At 40.3% G+C, this 18,559-nt stretch overlaps 1 protein-coding gene across 1 annotated transcript; it reads right to left on the bottom strand.

Moving 5' to 3' along the window:
* Positions 1-1,838: 1,838 nt before the first annotated feature.
* kcng3 (potassium voltage-gated channel, subfamily G, member 3) lies at positions 1,839-16,746 on the bottom strand. Its single transcript, XM_033984917.2, has 2 exons — positions 15,959-16,746; positions 1,839-2,633 (listed from the first exon to the last, which is right to left on the bottom strand). The coding sequence occupies exons 1-2, from the start codon at positions 16,558-16,560 to the stop codon at positions 1,985-1,987; spliced, it is 1,251 nt and encodes a 416-aa protein (XP_033840808.1). The 5' UTR covers positions 16,561-16,746; the 3' UTR covers positions 1,839-1,984.
* Positions 16,747-18,559: the final 1,813 nt, after the last annotated feature.

The following is an 18,559-nucleotide window of genomic DNA, read 5'->3' as shown; positions in this document are numbered from 1 at the left end:
ATTTGTAACTTGAATAAGTAATAAATATAGAAACAAATAGAGAGATGAATTAATCAGATAGATTAAAAAATAGTGACATTTATTTGGCCCTTTGAGAGCAACCATTTTGTTGATGTGGCCCTCGGTGAAAATGAGTTTGACACCCCTGCTCGAACCCTAACCCTTAACCTATCCTAAAAATCCTAACCTGCTAACCCAAACCCCTAACACTTTATCCCTAACTCTCTAACCCTCTAACCCTAAACCTCTATCCCTTTGACGCTAATTTTACCATAAAACCCTACTCTAACCTGATAACCCTACATTAACCCCTAACCCTGATCAAACTACTTGGAAATACTTGCTCATACAGTGTGTTTTCCTGACACATTGTTTCGAGTTCTTATTAAATAAAGGCATTACAAAAAGCCTGATTAAAAGGCTGAAATAATGCACAATATGTCCACTTCCATTTTAAACATAATCCACACAGTGCGCATGTAGCAGAGCCTGCAGCCATGAGCATAGCAACAGCAGATCAGGAAGTGGTTAGCAATTACCAAACATGACCCAAGCTGACCCATGAAATGAATGAAATCTACCATTGTCTCGGGTTGGTTTGTGAATTGGCTCCTACATTACACTGGAACTCAAAGGGTAACAAAAGGGGACAATGTAAAGATAGACAACTGTTTAATTGAGTGGCGTGTAATTAATTTAATCTACTTTCAATTTGTGCTGTCTCCAGGAAATGAAACCTTATCTCTTTGTGTGGAACATAACAGCACTTTCATTAACTGGCCAAGCTAGTCTTGTGTATATTATTATTCTTACTCATTAAAATCTTATTTGAATGGTAGTAAAAGAAAAAAAAAAAAACGTTCTGTCAAAAAGCTATTTGAATGAGGACATTTAGGAGCTCAACCAAGCCTCTTCTTCAGTTCTGGTCAGATTACACTGCCTTATATTTATCTGAAGCTAACTACACTGAAGCTAACACACCTGTTTGTTTATGGTTTCTGTTTGTTGGCTACGTCATATTTAGCATAATCATTCAGGCCCATAGACTGTATATATAAATAGACATAGCGAACCTGCTAGCCGCTGCGTTCCAGACAGGAAGTGAGCATGTGCGAGCTTCCAGCTTCATCGACTCTGGCTCCAATTCACTTTCTATTAAAAAACTGTGGCCCCTCTCTCTGTAAGAGTTGCTGTCAGACTTGTCATTTTGTTCTTAAAATGTTCGTATTAACCCGCTCTATGTGATCCTGGTGTTTTTATTTCACTATTGCATCCGTAGTTCTAAATATAAACATCAATAACAGACAAATCAGGCGCCTTCTTTCTCTGAGCTTGCTGCCGCTAGCATTAGCAACAGGTTTAATTGCTAACGTTACTAAGCACCTGCTCCCTGATAAACCAGTGGTGCGGGCGGGGAGGGGCGTTACCTTCAACAGCCTCACTCCAGATTGGCTCTTTGGTTGCTATGATACTCGTGGTCGGAATTTCCAATATGCGACTCGTCTCCAAATTGCCCCCTATAACCGCTACCTTCGATGAGCTTCATTTGACTGGAGCCGAAAGCTGTGGGTGACGTCACACTCGCTCAGTCCACTTCTTTAAACAGTCCGTGTTCCAGTCCCTAATGGGTACTCTCACAACTATTAGCATACTGGCTAGCACTATTGTTTTCCTTGAAGGTGTGTTAGTTTTTCTGTGTAGTTAGCTCTTCCCTTCAGACCGATATAAGGCAGTGTCCATCAACTATCCGGCCAGAACTGAAGAAGTGGCTTGGATGAGAAGTCTTCAATCTAAAAACATTTTGCCCCATTGACAGAATTGAAATTTTCTTTTACAATGGGTCATACCTGGACGACCGAGGGATTACACAGACATCTTATCTGAATACACAGTAGAGTCGTCTTATGCTGTACAGATAAAGGGACAGAGCAGGGGTAAAAATGGAGGTCCTCATTGTGTTCTACTTTGTAAAGTTTGTAAAATCTCACTGCGTTATCTCCACGGCAACCAGACTGCGAGCGTATCGGGCTGAGCGAAGTTTCAGTTCATGGTAACACTGTACAAAACTGTGGTAGATAAATGTTATGGGTAATGCTAGCAGGACTATCCCGCTAACCACGCAAAACCCTCCTAGCACCCGTCCCGCAATCGTTATCGGGTACACATCCCCGTACCCAACCGTCGTCATGGAGATGATCACCCACCACGCCGCTGCCGGAATGCTAGCATAATCGCTATTCGGTGATTCCTTGTCCAGACCGTGCTCTAGCAACTGGGCTAGCGCGCTGTAAATCGCCATGGCAACGAACACGAAAACCATCAGCATCACCATTTCCCGGTAGCATCGGCGTAGCGTTAGCCCAAGAGTTTGCAGGCCCAGGAAGTGCCGAGCTAGCTTCATTAGCCAAAATACCCGCATCATTCGTAAAATTCGTAAGATGATTCCGGCTACTCCGAGTCCGGCCCCTGGCATTCCCGCTCCGGCTAATGCCATGGTGACGTAGTACGGGGTGATAGCAATGACATCGATGATGTTCAGAGGACGACGAAGGAAATCCCACTTGCTCCGAGCGACTAGAAACCGCACAATGCACTCAGCGGTGAACCAACCGATGCAAACGGCCTCCACGATCCTATAGAGAGAGAGAGAGAGAAGAGAGGGATGAGGACAGGAAGTGGCTGCAGATAGAGAGAGTGAGCAATTATGTAAATATTAAGGGTAAGACCAGCCAAAGGAAGCAGGGGAATGTAGATTATGAGAGGTACAAAGAACACACAGGATGTAAGTGCTCTAAACAATGACGTAATGTTGATGCTCTACCTGAAATGTTTCACAGTGTGGCATTAAACTGTTGTATCAGTAGTAAAGTAAAAGTATTTAGGTACCTGTTTAAAAATGTACTTAAAGAGTAAAAAGTAAAAGTATTTCACTCAAATGCTGTTATTTTGTTAAAGTATATAATGTAGTGATATAGACCAAAATGAAACATATTTTGTTCAACAGTAACAATATGAATCCATTTCTTAACTTTTTTTTGATGAATTTTGTGTATTTATTTTTGTTTTGTTCAAAGCCGCAGCTTGAACTTGAAAAAATTTGTCAGGATGTTGTCACAAACATGGTAAATAACCCCTCAAATCGTATGAAAAGTACTTTTTACTTTTCAGTCCTGTTAACGGCAGAAGTATTTTACATTAGAAACAGACAATAAAAACAGTAGTAAACAGCTGAAAAGGAGTTCTTCTCTCAGACTGAAAACACTCTGTTCCACCTTGTGATGTCATCATGTGGTAATACAGGAAGTGCTCCACTGTGTTTTTAAACTCCACACACCTTCACTGGAATCATTTGGATAATTTCAGCCCTGGAATTGCCAATCTCTACTAAGCAAAAGTTAAAAGGAGTTAACTTGAAAACTACCACTTCATGACATCACAAGGTGGAACAGAACATTTTGAGCTTTGGAGATATAGACACTCTAATAATAAAACGTTATTTAAACATGTGTGAATGAAACAAAACACAACTCCAGGTCTGTTTTTGAGGAGGTAACAACATCATAACCTGGCTTAAAGTTCACAAGAGTTCATTTCGTGTAATATAGGACCTTTAAAGCTGTACACGTCCCACAGCTTGAGAACCAAACAGTGAACCAAACTCCATATACATAATTACACTGCACTATGTCTACGTATGATCTGGCAATCAGAGTGAATGATGGAGATATGAAGACATTAAGACTCAGTGTGAACCACAAACCCAGGAAAACGTCAGGACAATTAGACCAAATCACATCAGAGGAGAGTGCACCGCCAAGCCATAGACGCGGCCTGTAATAATGGGATCATATCAGGAGGCATGTGTGAACGCGCCCGAGGAGCAGAGGCGAAAGCATGGGTCGTTATAGAGCTTGATTTTTACTAATTTAATGGGAACTTGAGAAGCTAGCTGGAGGAAGACTTGTTTATTTTGTTGTTTTTATAAATAGGAATACAGGTGGAGGAAATACTGCCACAAACATAGCATTCATATTTTTACATTTAATTGTTCCTTTGCAGCTGATGTCACCAACATTCCCTGTGGGTGTCATGCTAACTGTAGGCACTGCTCTGTCTGAAGCTGTGTTACTCAAGTTAAGCTTTATTTTAACACAATCTGACCAGAAACAGTTGGCTTTATTTGAACTACAAACAACAAGTCAGCTGATTTGTGCTGTTAAACAAGTCCCTCTCACAGTTAGCTAGCATTAGCCAACAGTTTTTCAGTTAGCCACTCTCCATGAACCCTCGTGTTGATCACAGACTCTTGAAAATGTGCTGATTAAATTAACTTTGTATTTTTATTGCATTTTCAGAAAAGTTTGAAGACAGTGTTTGCTAATGTGTGCATTGTGTCTCCCTGGTAACTGCTGAACATTCCACCACAGGCATACATGTACAACTCACTCAGCGTGATGTCACTGTAAAGTATCAGTAATAAGGTTCATGAACAAGATAATACTTTTGCCTGGATTTCACCTACTTGTTTAGACTGGAAAGTTACACAGTGTGACATTAAAAAGGAATTACAGGTGTTTCTATTGATAAAAAAAATACCAACTTGAAAAATATAGATAGGCTGTCTCTCCACAGATCTGACCTTAAAAGATACTGTGTCGCTTGTGTCTCTATAGTTCTAATCTCTGACATCTGTGGATCATTATGTTATAATTTACACAATATTCATCTAAGACAACTTCATAAAAGAAACAAATCCGCTGACTTCCGTGTTAGAAAACTGTAGTGCCCAATGGGAGCTGACGTCGTCCTAAGCGTCATCACAACAAACCCTATGGATAGGGGCCGCAAAATAGCTAAATGACTACATGTCCAAATCCTACGATCACCGATTAAGAAAATAAAACTGGAGAAGAAAGTGCGTACGTCACAGTGGGCATGTACCAGTGGAGGTGAAAACAGGGGTAGATCGAAAAAATGGCGTCTTGAAAATAGTCGATTAAAGACTAATCAAACATGAATCACTCCAAATACAACTTCAGAGGCTCAATGAGAAGAAACAACTAGAACATGGTTAAAAGCTCTAAAAAGTCCAGTTTGCAGAATAGATCTAATTTAAAAAGCCCCAAGCTGCTCATTCAACAAATTAAAACTATTTGCTCACAAATGCAATTAAAAGCCCAGCCCTGTCTGTGTATGACATGTGCTTTTGTGTTATGGACAGAGTGGACTGGATCTGATATTCACTTGGGGCAATAACATATGGTATAATTGACCTGTATTATTAGCTCTACTTAATTACTAGCTTGGCCTGATAGTAATTAGCAGAGTCAAGCAAAACACACATGGTTAATTGTCTCCCACGAGAGAACATGATAATGGGCATTATTTTTTTTCTAAAATTAGTGTGTGCTGTGTGTAATATGTTCTTCACTTGTCAAAAACATGCCTGAAGAGGCCTCAGATGTCATCCATGCATGTTTGCATAATTAAGTGATCTCTCCCGGGTCCTATTTGAACCATCCTTATGGGCTCGACACATGGGGAGCGACGTTGCTCGCTCTCCATTTATTTTCAATGGTACCTGTGCGGCACTGCGAAAATCGCTCGTCTCTCTCACCTCCGTGACAAGCGAAAGTCGTGCACGTGAAAACCTCGCGCTCGTGCATGTCGACGTGCACACGTGGGCCTGTGACGTGACTAATGAAAGTTGAAAAATGTTGTACTTTTATCGCTGTCGCCTGCACAACAGCCAATCAGCGAGAGTTTGATTGACGAGCCAATGCACTGTCCACTTCAGAAACATCATGGAGGAGAAAATGAGACTCACGGTGTCGGATTTCCCAATTCTTTTTGACATATTTCAAAGAGACTACCGAGATATATCAAAAAAAGCAGCTGCCTGGGAACTCGTTGGTGCCAGGGTGAATATGAGAGGTAAGTTAACATGCGCAAATTTGTTAATTCAGATAAATTTATGGAGGCTTATAACCAAATGGATTAAAGACTGATTCAACATTAAAAAAATATATTTATTTAAGGTTTTTACATTAAACAGAATTAGCTGCAGAATAGGGTGGACCCAGGATTGCTTTTTTTTGTTTTGTAGAGTGCAACCAATTGTAATATTTTTGTCAAATGAAGCAAAACTTTACGAGATTTAATTTTAGCGTTTTTTTCCCATCTACCGCTATTAACCTCAAAATTCCCTCCAAATAAACAGCCAATCAGACGTGTAGGAGGCTCGCGATCTGCTCTGGAACAGAGCGCGACGTGACAAGCTGCCGCTAGTCGCCGCAGTTTGTCGCTGCCCGTGTGTTCGATTTTAAAGCCTATGTGATGAGTGTCGCTGCACGCTGTCGTTAGTCGCTCCCCGTATGTCAAGCCCATTACGGTTAGCTAGAAGATTCTATATCACCCAGGTTTCCACACGACAATTGTCCATAAATATACAAAAACATGATACAAAACTGTACACTACAACTTCACAAACCTGGTGTAATGTGCAGTAGTTTCATTAGCACGATGCACGCTGATTGTTTTGTGATATTGCTCTGAAGGAGGAGCGACTTAGCAGTGAATATCGCATTTTCAAAACAATAAAAGGAAACATGGTGATCTAAATATGTTATGTGTTAGTAGTTAATACCCCATAGAAGTAAATACCCTCTCTTTAATACTCCATAGAATTAAATACCCCCTCTTTAATACCCTATAGAAGTAAAATACCCCCTCTTTAATACCCCATAGAAGTAAATACCCCCTCTTTAATACCCTATAGAAGTAAAATACCCCCTCTTTAATACCCCATATAAGTGAAATACCTCCTGTTTAATACCCCATAGAAGTAAAATACCCCCTCTCTAAAAAGGAACGAAAATTAAACCAAATTAGGTCTGAACTTGGACAAATTTACACTATTCTAGAAAAAAAAATACAATGTTCTGTTAATGTACTTATAAATGTTTTATGGTCAAACGGTAAATCGAATGAACCAGATTTGAAACTGTCTCATCTCAGTACCTCGTGTCTGACCACTCGTCCGAGCTCCCATTGGCTCCCATTGGGCTGTAGCTTTGGCTAATGGCTCACCACTGTGAAATCTGGAGGGGCCACTGTAGAAGCAGACGCCCTGGCAGGAGCAGGAGCAGGAGCAGGTGCAGACAGGACCCGAGGGGCAAGGGGAGGGGGGAGAGGGGCAGATTGTCTCATTCTGTCTGTCTGGGATTTTTGGATTCATGGGAGTGATTCACCCTTTGGCTTCTACATGGATCTAGCTCATGTACAATATACTGTAGCTTTGTTATTCTACTGGAGGCAGTTTATTTTGAAGATGTACTATGTAACTTTTCTGGTAGAGCGTCCATCACCTGTTTGTCTCCATGGAAATGTTAATGTTTTATTGTTCTTTTCCTATGTACAGTATGTATCTGCTTATTTGTTGTTGTTGTTTTTTTTGGTGACTTTTATGTGAAGCACTTTGGTCAGCTGAAATTATTTCAAATGTGGTATAGAAATTGAAATGCTTTGTCTAAAATGTTCCACCGTATGGCATTAAGCATATCCATCTTGCATTTTTTCAATTACAGGTGTTTTAACTCATATAAAAAAAACAAACAAACTCTGAGCAGCATCACCTCTCCACAGATCTTGCCTGTACATTGTCACCTGCTTGTCTTCACGGATAAACTTTAAGATTTTCAGATGTCATACTGTGGAACATTCCAGGTAAAGCAATAACATCTCCAGGGAGACAAGCAAGTGGTGGATGCTGCTCCAGAAATGTTACATAATGCAGCTTTAAGTAGGTCTATGTTTTTGTAGGAAATGTCTCAGATGTACAAATATGACTCAATATGACTTAAAAAAAAAAGGTCTCCATGTAGATGTTATTACTTTGTCTGGAATGTTCCACTGTATAGCATTAATTTTTTTTTTTTTTTTTTTGCAAAACTGAAATAGATTTGATGCAAGGGGTTTAATACCATACTGTGGAACATTATAGGCAAAGCAGTAATGTTGCGACAAGCAGGAGTTCAAGTGGTACATTGTGCTACTAAGCAACGTTGATGTTTGCAGCCATTGTTTTAGCCTCATTTAACTGCTAGCTTCCTCTTAGTTTTTTTGAATACATCATTTTATATATGAAAATGTGAAACGCTGCGGTTTTCAACAGTGTTCTGAATCCTGCACAAAATATAACTTTAAAACATGAAAACGAGAGTCTAAAGTCCTCGCATTGGGTCTCCCTGTGTAGACAGAGATAAACAAACAAACAAACAAACAAATAAATAAAATAAAAACATGACATAAGAGACGAGTGATGAATGAACACACATATAGCACTGCCTTTGTTTGGCCTTCAGAGCAACACACAGGAAGCACTCTGTGGTTCCACACACACGCATGCACACACATATACACACACACACGAACACACACGCATGCATATACGCACACGAATGCACGCATACACACGCACACACATATACACACATGCATATACACACACAAACGCATGCATACAAACACACACACATATACACACATACATCTACACACACATACACACTCGCACATACACGCACACCCCCATACACGCACACACACACGTACAAACGCACACACACACATACATATATACACACACACACAGTACTATAGGCAGAGAAGTTGAAGTGTCTTGCCCAAGGACACAACAGTATCCACTTACAACACCCACTCCCTTGACACAGTGAAAAATGTGTTTCTCTAAAGCCATTCTCCATGTTGTTTTTCACTACGTCATAAATCTGCTCTTTGGACTTCCTCTAGGCTTCCTGTGCTAACATTAGCATCTTTCTACCCATATTTTCACAATCCCTCCTCTGCACCATATATTCAATGTCCCTCCTCTGCACCATATATTTAATGTCCCTCCTCTGCACCATATATTTAATGTCCCTCCTCTGCACCATATATTTAATGTCCCTCCTCTGCACCATATATTTAATGTCCCTCCTCTGCACCATATATTTAATGTCCCCTCTCCCTCCTCTGCACCATCGTGAACTGGCCCAGTGACTCAGCAAAAACCTACTAATGAAAAGCCTAATATAAAATCCTTATAGCTTCACCACTTTGAAAACCAGCAGGAGTTACCGAGGTGAACGCTGAAAGCCCCTATCCTCCCGGTGAGGTGTCAGAAATGATCCAAGTTTAAAATACAGTGGTGCGCTGGAGGTGGATGATGACATTTTTAGATCTACCTTAGTCAGAAACACACGTCAAGATGGGTTTTAAAGACGATACATTGGAAACAAACGATTATTCGGGACATACGAGCTGCAGACATCAAAAAAGAAACATTTTACTAAGGATAGAACAGTTTAGCTCGTTAGCTTATCAGATGTTTCATGCTGTTTCTAGGGCTGTGTCTCAGGCAACTGGTAACTAGATTTTTTCCCACCTCTGTCTCATAGACTGTATCAAGAAGTGGACTAAGTGAGTGTGACGTCACCAACGGCGTTCGGCTCCAGGCAAATGAAGCTCATCAAGGATAGCAGTTATAGCGGCCAATTGGAGCCAAGTTACTTATTAAGAACTAAAGAGGTCATCTGGAGTGAGGTTCTTGAACGTAACGCCTCTTCCCGCTCGCACTGCTGGTTTAGCTTTGAGCGAGTGCTTAGCAACGCAGTCAATCAAACCTATTGTTAATGTTAGCGAGAACGACCTAGGGGAAAGAAGGCGCCTGATTTATCTGTTATTAATGTTCATATCTTGATTTATAAACACAATAAAAACACCAGGATCATGTAGAGCGGGTTAATACGAACATTTTAATACCAACATGACGAGTCTGACAGCAGCAGTTACAGAAAGAGGGGCCACAGTTTTTCAACGTAAAGCAAATTGGGGCCAGTCGATAGAGCCAGAAGCGCGCCCATGATCAGGTGACCACACTTAAAACTTCGCCCCGTTCTTTCGGATTACAAACACCTGACTGCAATCAGAGCAGAAGTGTGTGATGTCACATAGTACTTGAAATCACAGTGACCACTAGAGGCAGCACACGACTAAAATTTAAATGACCAAAAATGACTATGAACCGTAGAGCATGCCATTAAAACACAATGTACACAGTTCAGTAGTCCCATTTTAGCAAATACATTCCTTTAGCTTACAGTTAGCAATAGCTGGTTTGTTAACATGAAGTGAATTCAGCTAGCAGTTTTCATGCTAATAATAAGTGGCGGATGAAGTACTCAGGTTTGTTAGTTAAATAAAAGTACAAATACTGGAGCAAAAAAAATATTCAAGTAAAAGTATCACAGTAAATCTACTTAAGTAAAATTATTAAAGTAACTGTTAAAAAGTAAAAGTACATCACTCAGATTTTCAGATCTAATAAAGCTTCAAATGTGATGATTTTTATTTTGTTTGCTCAGATTATGAACATGTTAAAAATAAACCCCAAGCCTTTTCAGCAGGTCTCAATCAATAATAACAAATACTTTTCATTTTCAATCAAAAAATGTAGTGGAGTAGAAAGTACAGATACTGCTCTCAAATGTACTGAAGGAAAAGTAAAAAGTATACCTTTAAAATCCATTTAAGTAAACTACAAATGCCTAAAATGTATACTTAAACACAGTACTTTACTTTTACTTTGTTACATTCCACCACTCCTGATAAAAACACATGTTTGGTCTGTGGTTGTTTTTATTTCATCCTTTTGATTATAAGCTACATTTAGTATGATTACCTAACCACTGTGGCTGTTCCAGATACTCCATAACCTCACCTTATAAAGACAAAAGCCTCCTCTCTATCTTTATTTAGCAGCTGATAAACCAAAAACTGAAAATGGTCCAATTTCAAACCTTAAATCAGCATTCAGAGCTTGGGGTTGGGCAATGGGGTCTAAGGGTTGTGGACTCGGGGCTGTGGGCTTGGGGCTGAGGGCTCGGCTCTGGGTACTCAGGTCTAAGGGCTGGGGGCTTGGGGCTGTGTACTGAGGTCTCGGGGCTGGGGATTTGGAGCTGGGGACTTGGGATCAGCTCCTGTTTGGTTTCCATTAGCTTGTCTTCCTGTGTCACTGTCAAAGCTGGATGGTGAAACCGGGTTTATGGCAGGCTGTTTGTCCTTGTTGTTTACACAGTCAGGTGAACTGAGCGAGGTATATGAGTGGTTCTCAAACACGGGGACGGGGACTTCGGGCAGCTGGGAGTTTCAAGTTTGTGGATTTTATTTCGCATTATAGATTGCGTTCACAAGACGTCAAAACATTTTCGCTTGTGCTTGTGTCTGCTCTGTCATTGTTCTAAATAGCATAATTTTAAAATCGCAACATTAATCTAAAACAGGGGTGTCAAACTCAAATTCACAGAGGGCCAAAATTAAATCTGTGGCTAAATCGCGGGCCAAACTAAATATTTATTGAAAATTTTCAACATCTGCATGTTTTTCAGAAGGGGTGGATTAAATTTGAGTGAGGCGACAGGTAGCACATACTAATGAGTGTCAACAGAAGTGGTGGAGCCCGGCGCCAACACATTTGCAAAGCATTCTGGGATTCATAGTATTAAAGGTGCATGCTCTATATTGAAGCAGCAGCCGGGCCAGCTCTAATACATATTTGATATGATCTTGCGGGTCAAATATATTTATATCAAGAGCCAAATTTGACCCACGGGCCTGAGTCTGACATGTCTGATCTAAAACAACTTAATAAAAATGAAACAAGTTCCACATTATTAAAGTGCAGTGTCCATTGGGAGCTAATGTCATCAAAACATACCTACAACTGTGTTTTATTTCATTCACACATGTTTGAGTAACCCTTTGTTATTAGTCTGTTTACATCTACAAAGCTCAAAATGCTGTGTTCCACCTTGTGATGTCATGAAGTGGTAGAACAGAGTATTTGCGGTTTGAGAGAAGAACTCAGCCTAAATATGCAGGGTTTGTGTGTTAAACGTGTGTGAATGAAACAAAACACAACTCCAGGTGTGTTTGAGATGAGGAAACAACATTAGAACAGAGATCAGAAAATAGAGTAATATGGGCCCTTTAAAACTACAAAACAAATTCAACTGAAGGCGGTGGTGTTGTTAGCTGTTAAATATGAAAGCCACATCACAGCTATTTTGGGTTTAGTACAAACTGGCTTTAGTCATAGGATCTGGCAACCCAAAGCAAAGAGCTCAATCACCTTTCTGATGAGAATAAACCTACACTGGATTTGGTATCAGTAAAACTTGCTAACTTCACTAACATATCATAGGGCACAGCTAATGCTAATCTGGTTTAATCCCAATTCTCCTATTTACATTGGATTTCGTTCTTGTTTAATCAATAATTTTAATCTTATTTAGCAGTACACTCTTGCTTTTTCAAACATCTGGTGTGAAGAAACCCCAAATCAAAAGAAGCTTTAACAATTACCAGTGCGTGTGTGGTAGCAGTATGGATTTCTTATTGTTGTATTGTATTGTATTGTTGTATTGTATTGTATTGTATTGTATTGTTGTATTGTATTGTATTGTTGTATTGTATTGTATTTGTTGTTCAAACTTGTCTTTCTTCTCAAAGCGGGTTAATTCACTCAAGGATGAATGATGTTGGGTACTTTTAAGTCGGATTAGGTTTAACCCTGCTGATCAATTGTATGGATAGGCCCCAGTGATGTTAACATAGACTGTTAAACTGAATATTTGTTAAATCAGAGCTATTTTACAAACTGTTCTTTTTAGAACTTTTAACCATCTTTAAGTTGTTTCTTCTCATTAAGTCTCTGAAGTTGTAGTTAGAGTGATTCATGTTTGAGTAATCTTTAATTGCTTATTCTCAAAACGCCATTTTGTCGATCTTCCTCTGTTGTCACCTTCATAGGTACACGCCCACTGTGACATACGCATTTTCTTCTCTAGTTTTATTTTCTTAATCTGTAATACTTGTAGGATTTGGCAGCGTCACATAGTCATTTTGATACAAATTTTAAAAAATGTGCAGCTCTCTACTGTGATGTGCAGTCGTCCATTGGGGGGCGCTGATAGGGAGCGCTTTATTGTGATGGTGTTTTCGGCGGCGTCAGCTCTCATTGGCCACAGCAGTTTTCTAACATGGATGACAGTGGACTTGTTTCTTTTATTAAGTCGTTTTAGATGAATATTGTGGTTTAAAATGTGCAAATTACAACATAATGATCCAAAGGTGTCAGAGATGAGAACTATAGAGACACAAGCACAATAGGGCTGAGCTAATGTTTTTCTATCACTTCTGCCTAAGCCTCAAAGTTATTCGAAATTTCCAATCAGGGTTGACAGGAGTAAGCCAATTAATACGAAACAATACAACATTCTCCCATTGACATTCATTTTATAGTAGGCCTAATTTGTATCACCCGTCAATCAAAATACATTAGAATAATTTAATAGGCTGTTTTACATTTATACATACACTGCATATGCTGTGAAGTTTAAAGACACAAAATGTCCATGTCAAAATAGATCTAATTGTCCCCGTAGAGAAATTTAACCCCTTGTGCAGCCTTAAGTGCATTTAGATCAGACTGGGGACTCCAACTCACAACCCTCTGGCTTTTGTGATGTGAATGCTGACTGTACTTCACTTTGTTCCTCCATATAATTCCGTTTTATATATAAGTTGTTGCCAAAACCGCACAAGCTGGGACTAAACCAAGACTAGACCATGGATAAACCAGGACTAAACCAGGATTAAACCAGGATTAAACCAGGATTAAACCAGGACTAAACCAGGACTAGAACCGGACCAAACCAAGTCTACATCAGAATTAAACAGGACTCACCAAAAGCATTCTAAAACTCCACTTAGAACATACACATAACAAAACTAACATTTTCCAACACTACAGGGAAAACTAGAAAGAAAAATCAGATTCCAAATGGATCCCGGCGTTCCCACAAACACATGCATAATTGAAGACACGAGCGGACGCAGAACACTGATCTATGTTCCTGTCGTTCAGCTCTGGTCATGAGACTAATCCCACTTCATGTTTTTTCCCCTCAGATTCACTCACAGAACCACAGAGTAGAAATAGCGCCTTAAGGCAATAACACTGCACACAGAGTACACAAAAGAGGGACTCCAGCTGGGACTAAACCAGGACTAAAGCAGGACTGTAATAGGGCTAGAACAGGGCTGAACCAGAAATAACCAGGACTAAACCAGGACTAGATGAGGACTAGAACAGGACTGAACCAAAACTAAACCAGGACTAGAATAGGACTAGAACAGGACTGAATCAGGACTGGATGAGGACTAGAACAGGACTGAACCAAAACTAAACCAAGAACTAAACCAGGACTAAACCAGGACTAGAACAGGACTGAACCAGGACTAAACCAGGCCTAGACCAGGAGTAAACCAAGGCTAAACCATGGCAAAGTCAAGACTATATCGGGGCTAAACCAGGGCTAGACCAGGGCTAGACTAGGACTAAACCAGGGCTAGACCAGGTCAAAACCAGGGCAAAATCAAGACTATATTAGGACTAAATCAGGGCTGGACCAGGGTTAGACCAGGACTAGACCAGGGCGACACCTGGACTAAACCAAGGATAAACCAAGACTGGACCAGGACTGAACCAAAACTAAAACTGGACTAAACCAAGGCCAGAACCGGACCAAACCAGGACTAAACCAGGACTGAACCAGGACTACTAGACCATGACTAAACCAGGTCAGGATCATGGGTAAACCAGGACTGGACTAGGACTGAACCAAAACTAAACTAGGACTGAACCAGGACCAGACCGAGACTAGGGCTAAACCAGGACTAGACCAGGACCAGGACTAAACCAGAGTCTAAACACTGCACTGAAGCCATTAATACAGATGATGAAAATACATGTAATGTGTTTTGGCTCATTCTGTTTCATTTTATTCACATAATTTATCACTGATGAGAATTTTTTTTGGCAGAAATGGTTTGATTTGTGATTTGATTAAAAACTAATTATGATAGGCACCGATTTTTGTTTGAATAAATCATTAATTTAACACCAAATGTGAGATTAAAATGGTCTGAAATCATCAAATCTTGTGCTTTTACAAATTAGTGTTGTCATGATACTAAAATTTCAAACTCAATTTCGATACTAAGGAATATCCTCGATACTCAATACCGTTTCTGATACCAGGATTAGTCAATAAATAGTAGTACTTTCTTTTATATTCCCTTGTGGCCTTATATGTGGCCTCTGTGTAAACCCTCAGTAGTCCAGGTTGGCTCCATTGTGGTCCATGGACGTACACGAGTCTATGTGTCTTATGCTTGTGAACAGCTCAGCTCAAGATCATTCTGTTCAGGAAAGGTTCATTTCTGTGACTTTTTTAGTATCGTTACGTGCATAAATCAGTACCAATACTAGTATTAACATCGATTAGTGTCAGATTTTCGATACTTTTTGTCTTTTTGACTACCCTTTTACAAACAATTTACATCTTTATGACATTTTTGGGAGTAAAATGTAAAAATATAAGTCTTTAAAAACACTGAATGCCCGATAAGCTTCTCCCTCATCCATGACCTTAGACTTTTGTCCAAACAGATAGCTTTTACGCACCGTGATATGAATGACTGGAAATGAATGGCGTATTTACTAAGTCTTGTCTAAAGCGTGCTAACTTAGTGTTGACATAATAGTTGCCATAACAATGACCCGATGCTGGATTTGGTGTAAACGGAAGGAACACACTGTAATAATGATGAACAAGGCGCGCGCACAGTTAGGGCACAAACACAAGATACAAGCCCACGTATGGTCTACTGCCTTGCAAAGCAGATTTAGTTCAGGATGTTTCAGGTTTTGATGGTAAATTACTTTCTCCAGAATCTTCTAAATCCTATTCAAAGACCACTGACTTGATGAAGCACAAACCACAAACCACCACACATCTTTTACGCACAACAGTTTTCTGCTTTTACTTCCTACCTGTGCTCCTCTACGGTGTTCCTCTTCGCCGTGTCCCAGTCCGGTAAAGTGCTGGCACAAAGCATAACCATAGAAATAATGACAAAAATCACAGAGATAGTCGCCAAAAGCTGCGCCGCCACAGACGAGTTGGGCTCTTCAAATGTTTTTCGCATTTTCTCCATCCATCTGGCGCGGCCGGTGAGCGCTGCCTCCCCCGGACTCTGTGGCTCTTCCCCGGACACAGACAAAGTGTCCAGTCCGACCTCTGACATGCGGTCATCCAAGCGCTTTTGGCAGCACGAGTCCAGATGCGCGCTCTCCAGTCCCCAGTAGAGCATCTCGGAGTAAAAGGAAAGCTCGCAGATCCCGGGGACGAAGCGGAGTTTGCCAGAGCGCACGTACAGCATGATGAACACGAAAGCCTGCGCGTGACGGTCAAAGAAAAACTCGTTTCGGTCCCGGTCGTAGTCATCACAGAGCTCGAGGACTTCTTTCTCGGTGACGCACGCGTGCAGACGGCTCACGCGCCTCAGAGGGAAATCCCTAATCACTTCGCGGGTGAAGGCGTAACGGGTTCCCCCCACGTTCAGCACGCACACGCTCTTCCCGAACTTCATCATTCAACCTGTGGCTCAGCAAGACTCTTCCCTCGCGCGTGAAGCCATCTTTGGGTTTGGTTCAGTCTTTGGTCCAGTTTAGAGGTTTTAATCCGGGTTTAAGACTCGTGTTTCGGGGTGTGGTTCGTCGCTTCAAACGGGACCCGTCCACGCGCTGCTCTCTGCCGCTGATGTGAACTCCTCTTCTGCCTCTGAAGTCTGAGGAGGCTCCCTCTGAACACAGGGCGAGCCCGGCCCCTCGCTGATGTCACTAACGCGCACGCAACACACTCAAGCACGCGGATGCAGAGAGGCGCTGATGGAGAGGGATGCGCTTTTTACGCACGCCTGGCACAGCGTTACCAAAGTGAGAGAAGGCTGCGCCATGATGGATTTCCGTGGGACCACAGATGTTTATTGGATACTAATACTCTCAATTACACATTAGGGATCTCAGTGTTGTGATTTAGTCTACATTAGAAAACAGCTTAATTGTTTACAGCACCTGGTTATATGAAAATGCCTCAGTTTGAAGGAAGAAAGTCATGTTTGGAATAGCCCTATGCCACATGCCCATCTGTTATCAGAATTAGAATCAGAAGACTTTTATTGCCATTGTCAGTGAACACAACTCACAAACTAAGAACTTTCTTCAGTGATAAAGTGCAACATAAAACTCTGAATAATAATAATATAAAAAGTAGAAACATAGCTATTATAAATACAAATAAGGGCATGCATGAAGTTAAAAAGATAAAAATCGTTAAGTTATTCGTTATGTAGGACGCATATAAGTTTTTTTTTTTTTTTTATTGATTGATTTTCACTATAAGACTCAATGACTTAGCAGTCAACTTCATAACGCATTCTGGTCAGGATGCAGGTTTCAGTGTAGATCTATTACACTGAAACTTGAATCATACTGAAAGAATTGCTGGATTCGATAGCTGCTTCCAAATATCGGTCCTGGAGATATCATAGTTGGACATATACACTGTAATAAGACTGTTTGCTGATCATAATTGACCCAGAAAGTCTCATAATATTTGAACTGTTAGTAGTTAGCCCCTCACTTCAGATAGATATAAGGCAGTGTCCAGCAGTAATCTGACCAGAACCGAAGAAGCAGCGAAACATCTTCACTCCTACAACTCTTTACCCAGTTGACACGTTTGATTTTTTCTTTTACTATGCAAGGAATTAAGATTGATGGGGGAAGCACCTGGAAAAAAAAAACAAAAACAAAAAACTACAGAATTTTCCAAAAGACCAAAAAGCGAGTTGAAGATGCAAAAAAAGTTGATTAGTCTAGTGGACAGATTTGATTTCTTTCTTTTACCATGCAAGAAATTAAGACTGATGGGGGAAGCACCTATAAAAAAAAAAAAACAAAAAAAAAAAACCCCAAACAACTATAGAATTTTCCAAAGACCAAAAAGCGACTTGAATATGCAAAAAAAAAAGCTGATTAGCCTAGTTGACAGATTAGATTTTTTTTCTTTTACTATGCCAGGAATTAAAATTGAGGCGGGAAGCACCTAGAAAAAACAACAAAACAAAAAAACAAAACAACAACAACAAAGTAAAAAACAAAAAAACAAAACACTATAGAATTTTCCAAAAGACCAAAAAGCGACTTAAAGATGCAAAAAAGTTCATTAGCCTTAGATCATCGTTCATTAGATTAGATTTTTTTTTTCTTTTACTATGCCAGGAATTAAGTTTGATGAGAGAAGCGCCAAGAAAAAGCCAAAAAAAACAACAAACAACAAACTAAAAAAAAAAACAAAAAAAACAAAAAAAAAAAAAAGTATAGAATTTTCCAAAAGACCAAAAATCGACTTAAAGATCAAAAAAAAAGTTGATTAGCCAAAAATATCCTGTTGAAATGTGCCTTTTTTTACCCTATGCATCCATCACACAGGTGTACCTTACGTGCCTCGATCGTAGGTGTGCGTGCTCGTGTCCGCCACGCGCGCCGCCGCCGCTCCTCATGACGTCAGCAGTGAGTGGTTTTTCGGGT

Source organism: Periophthalmus magnuspinnatus, chromosome 19 (assembly GCF_009829125.3).
Source record: "Periophthalmus magnuspinnatus isolate fPerMag1 chromosome 19, fPerMag1.2.pri, whole genome shotgun sequence".
In the NCBI taxonomy this organism is placed as follows: Eukaryota; Metazoa; Chordata; class Actinopteri; order Gobiiformes; family Gobiidae; genus Periophthalmus; species Periophthalmus magnuspinnatus.
The sequence above is the reverse complement of the archived record's forward strand: the minus strand, read 5'-3'. Positions and strand labels throughout refer to the sequence as shown.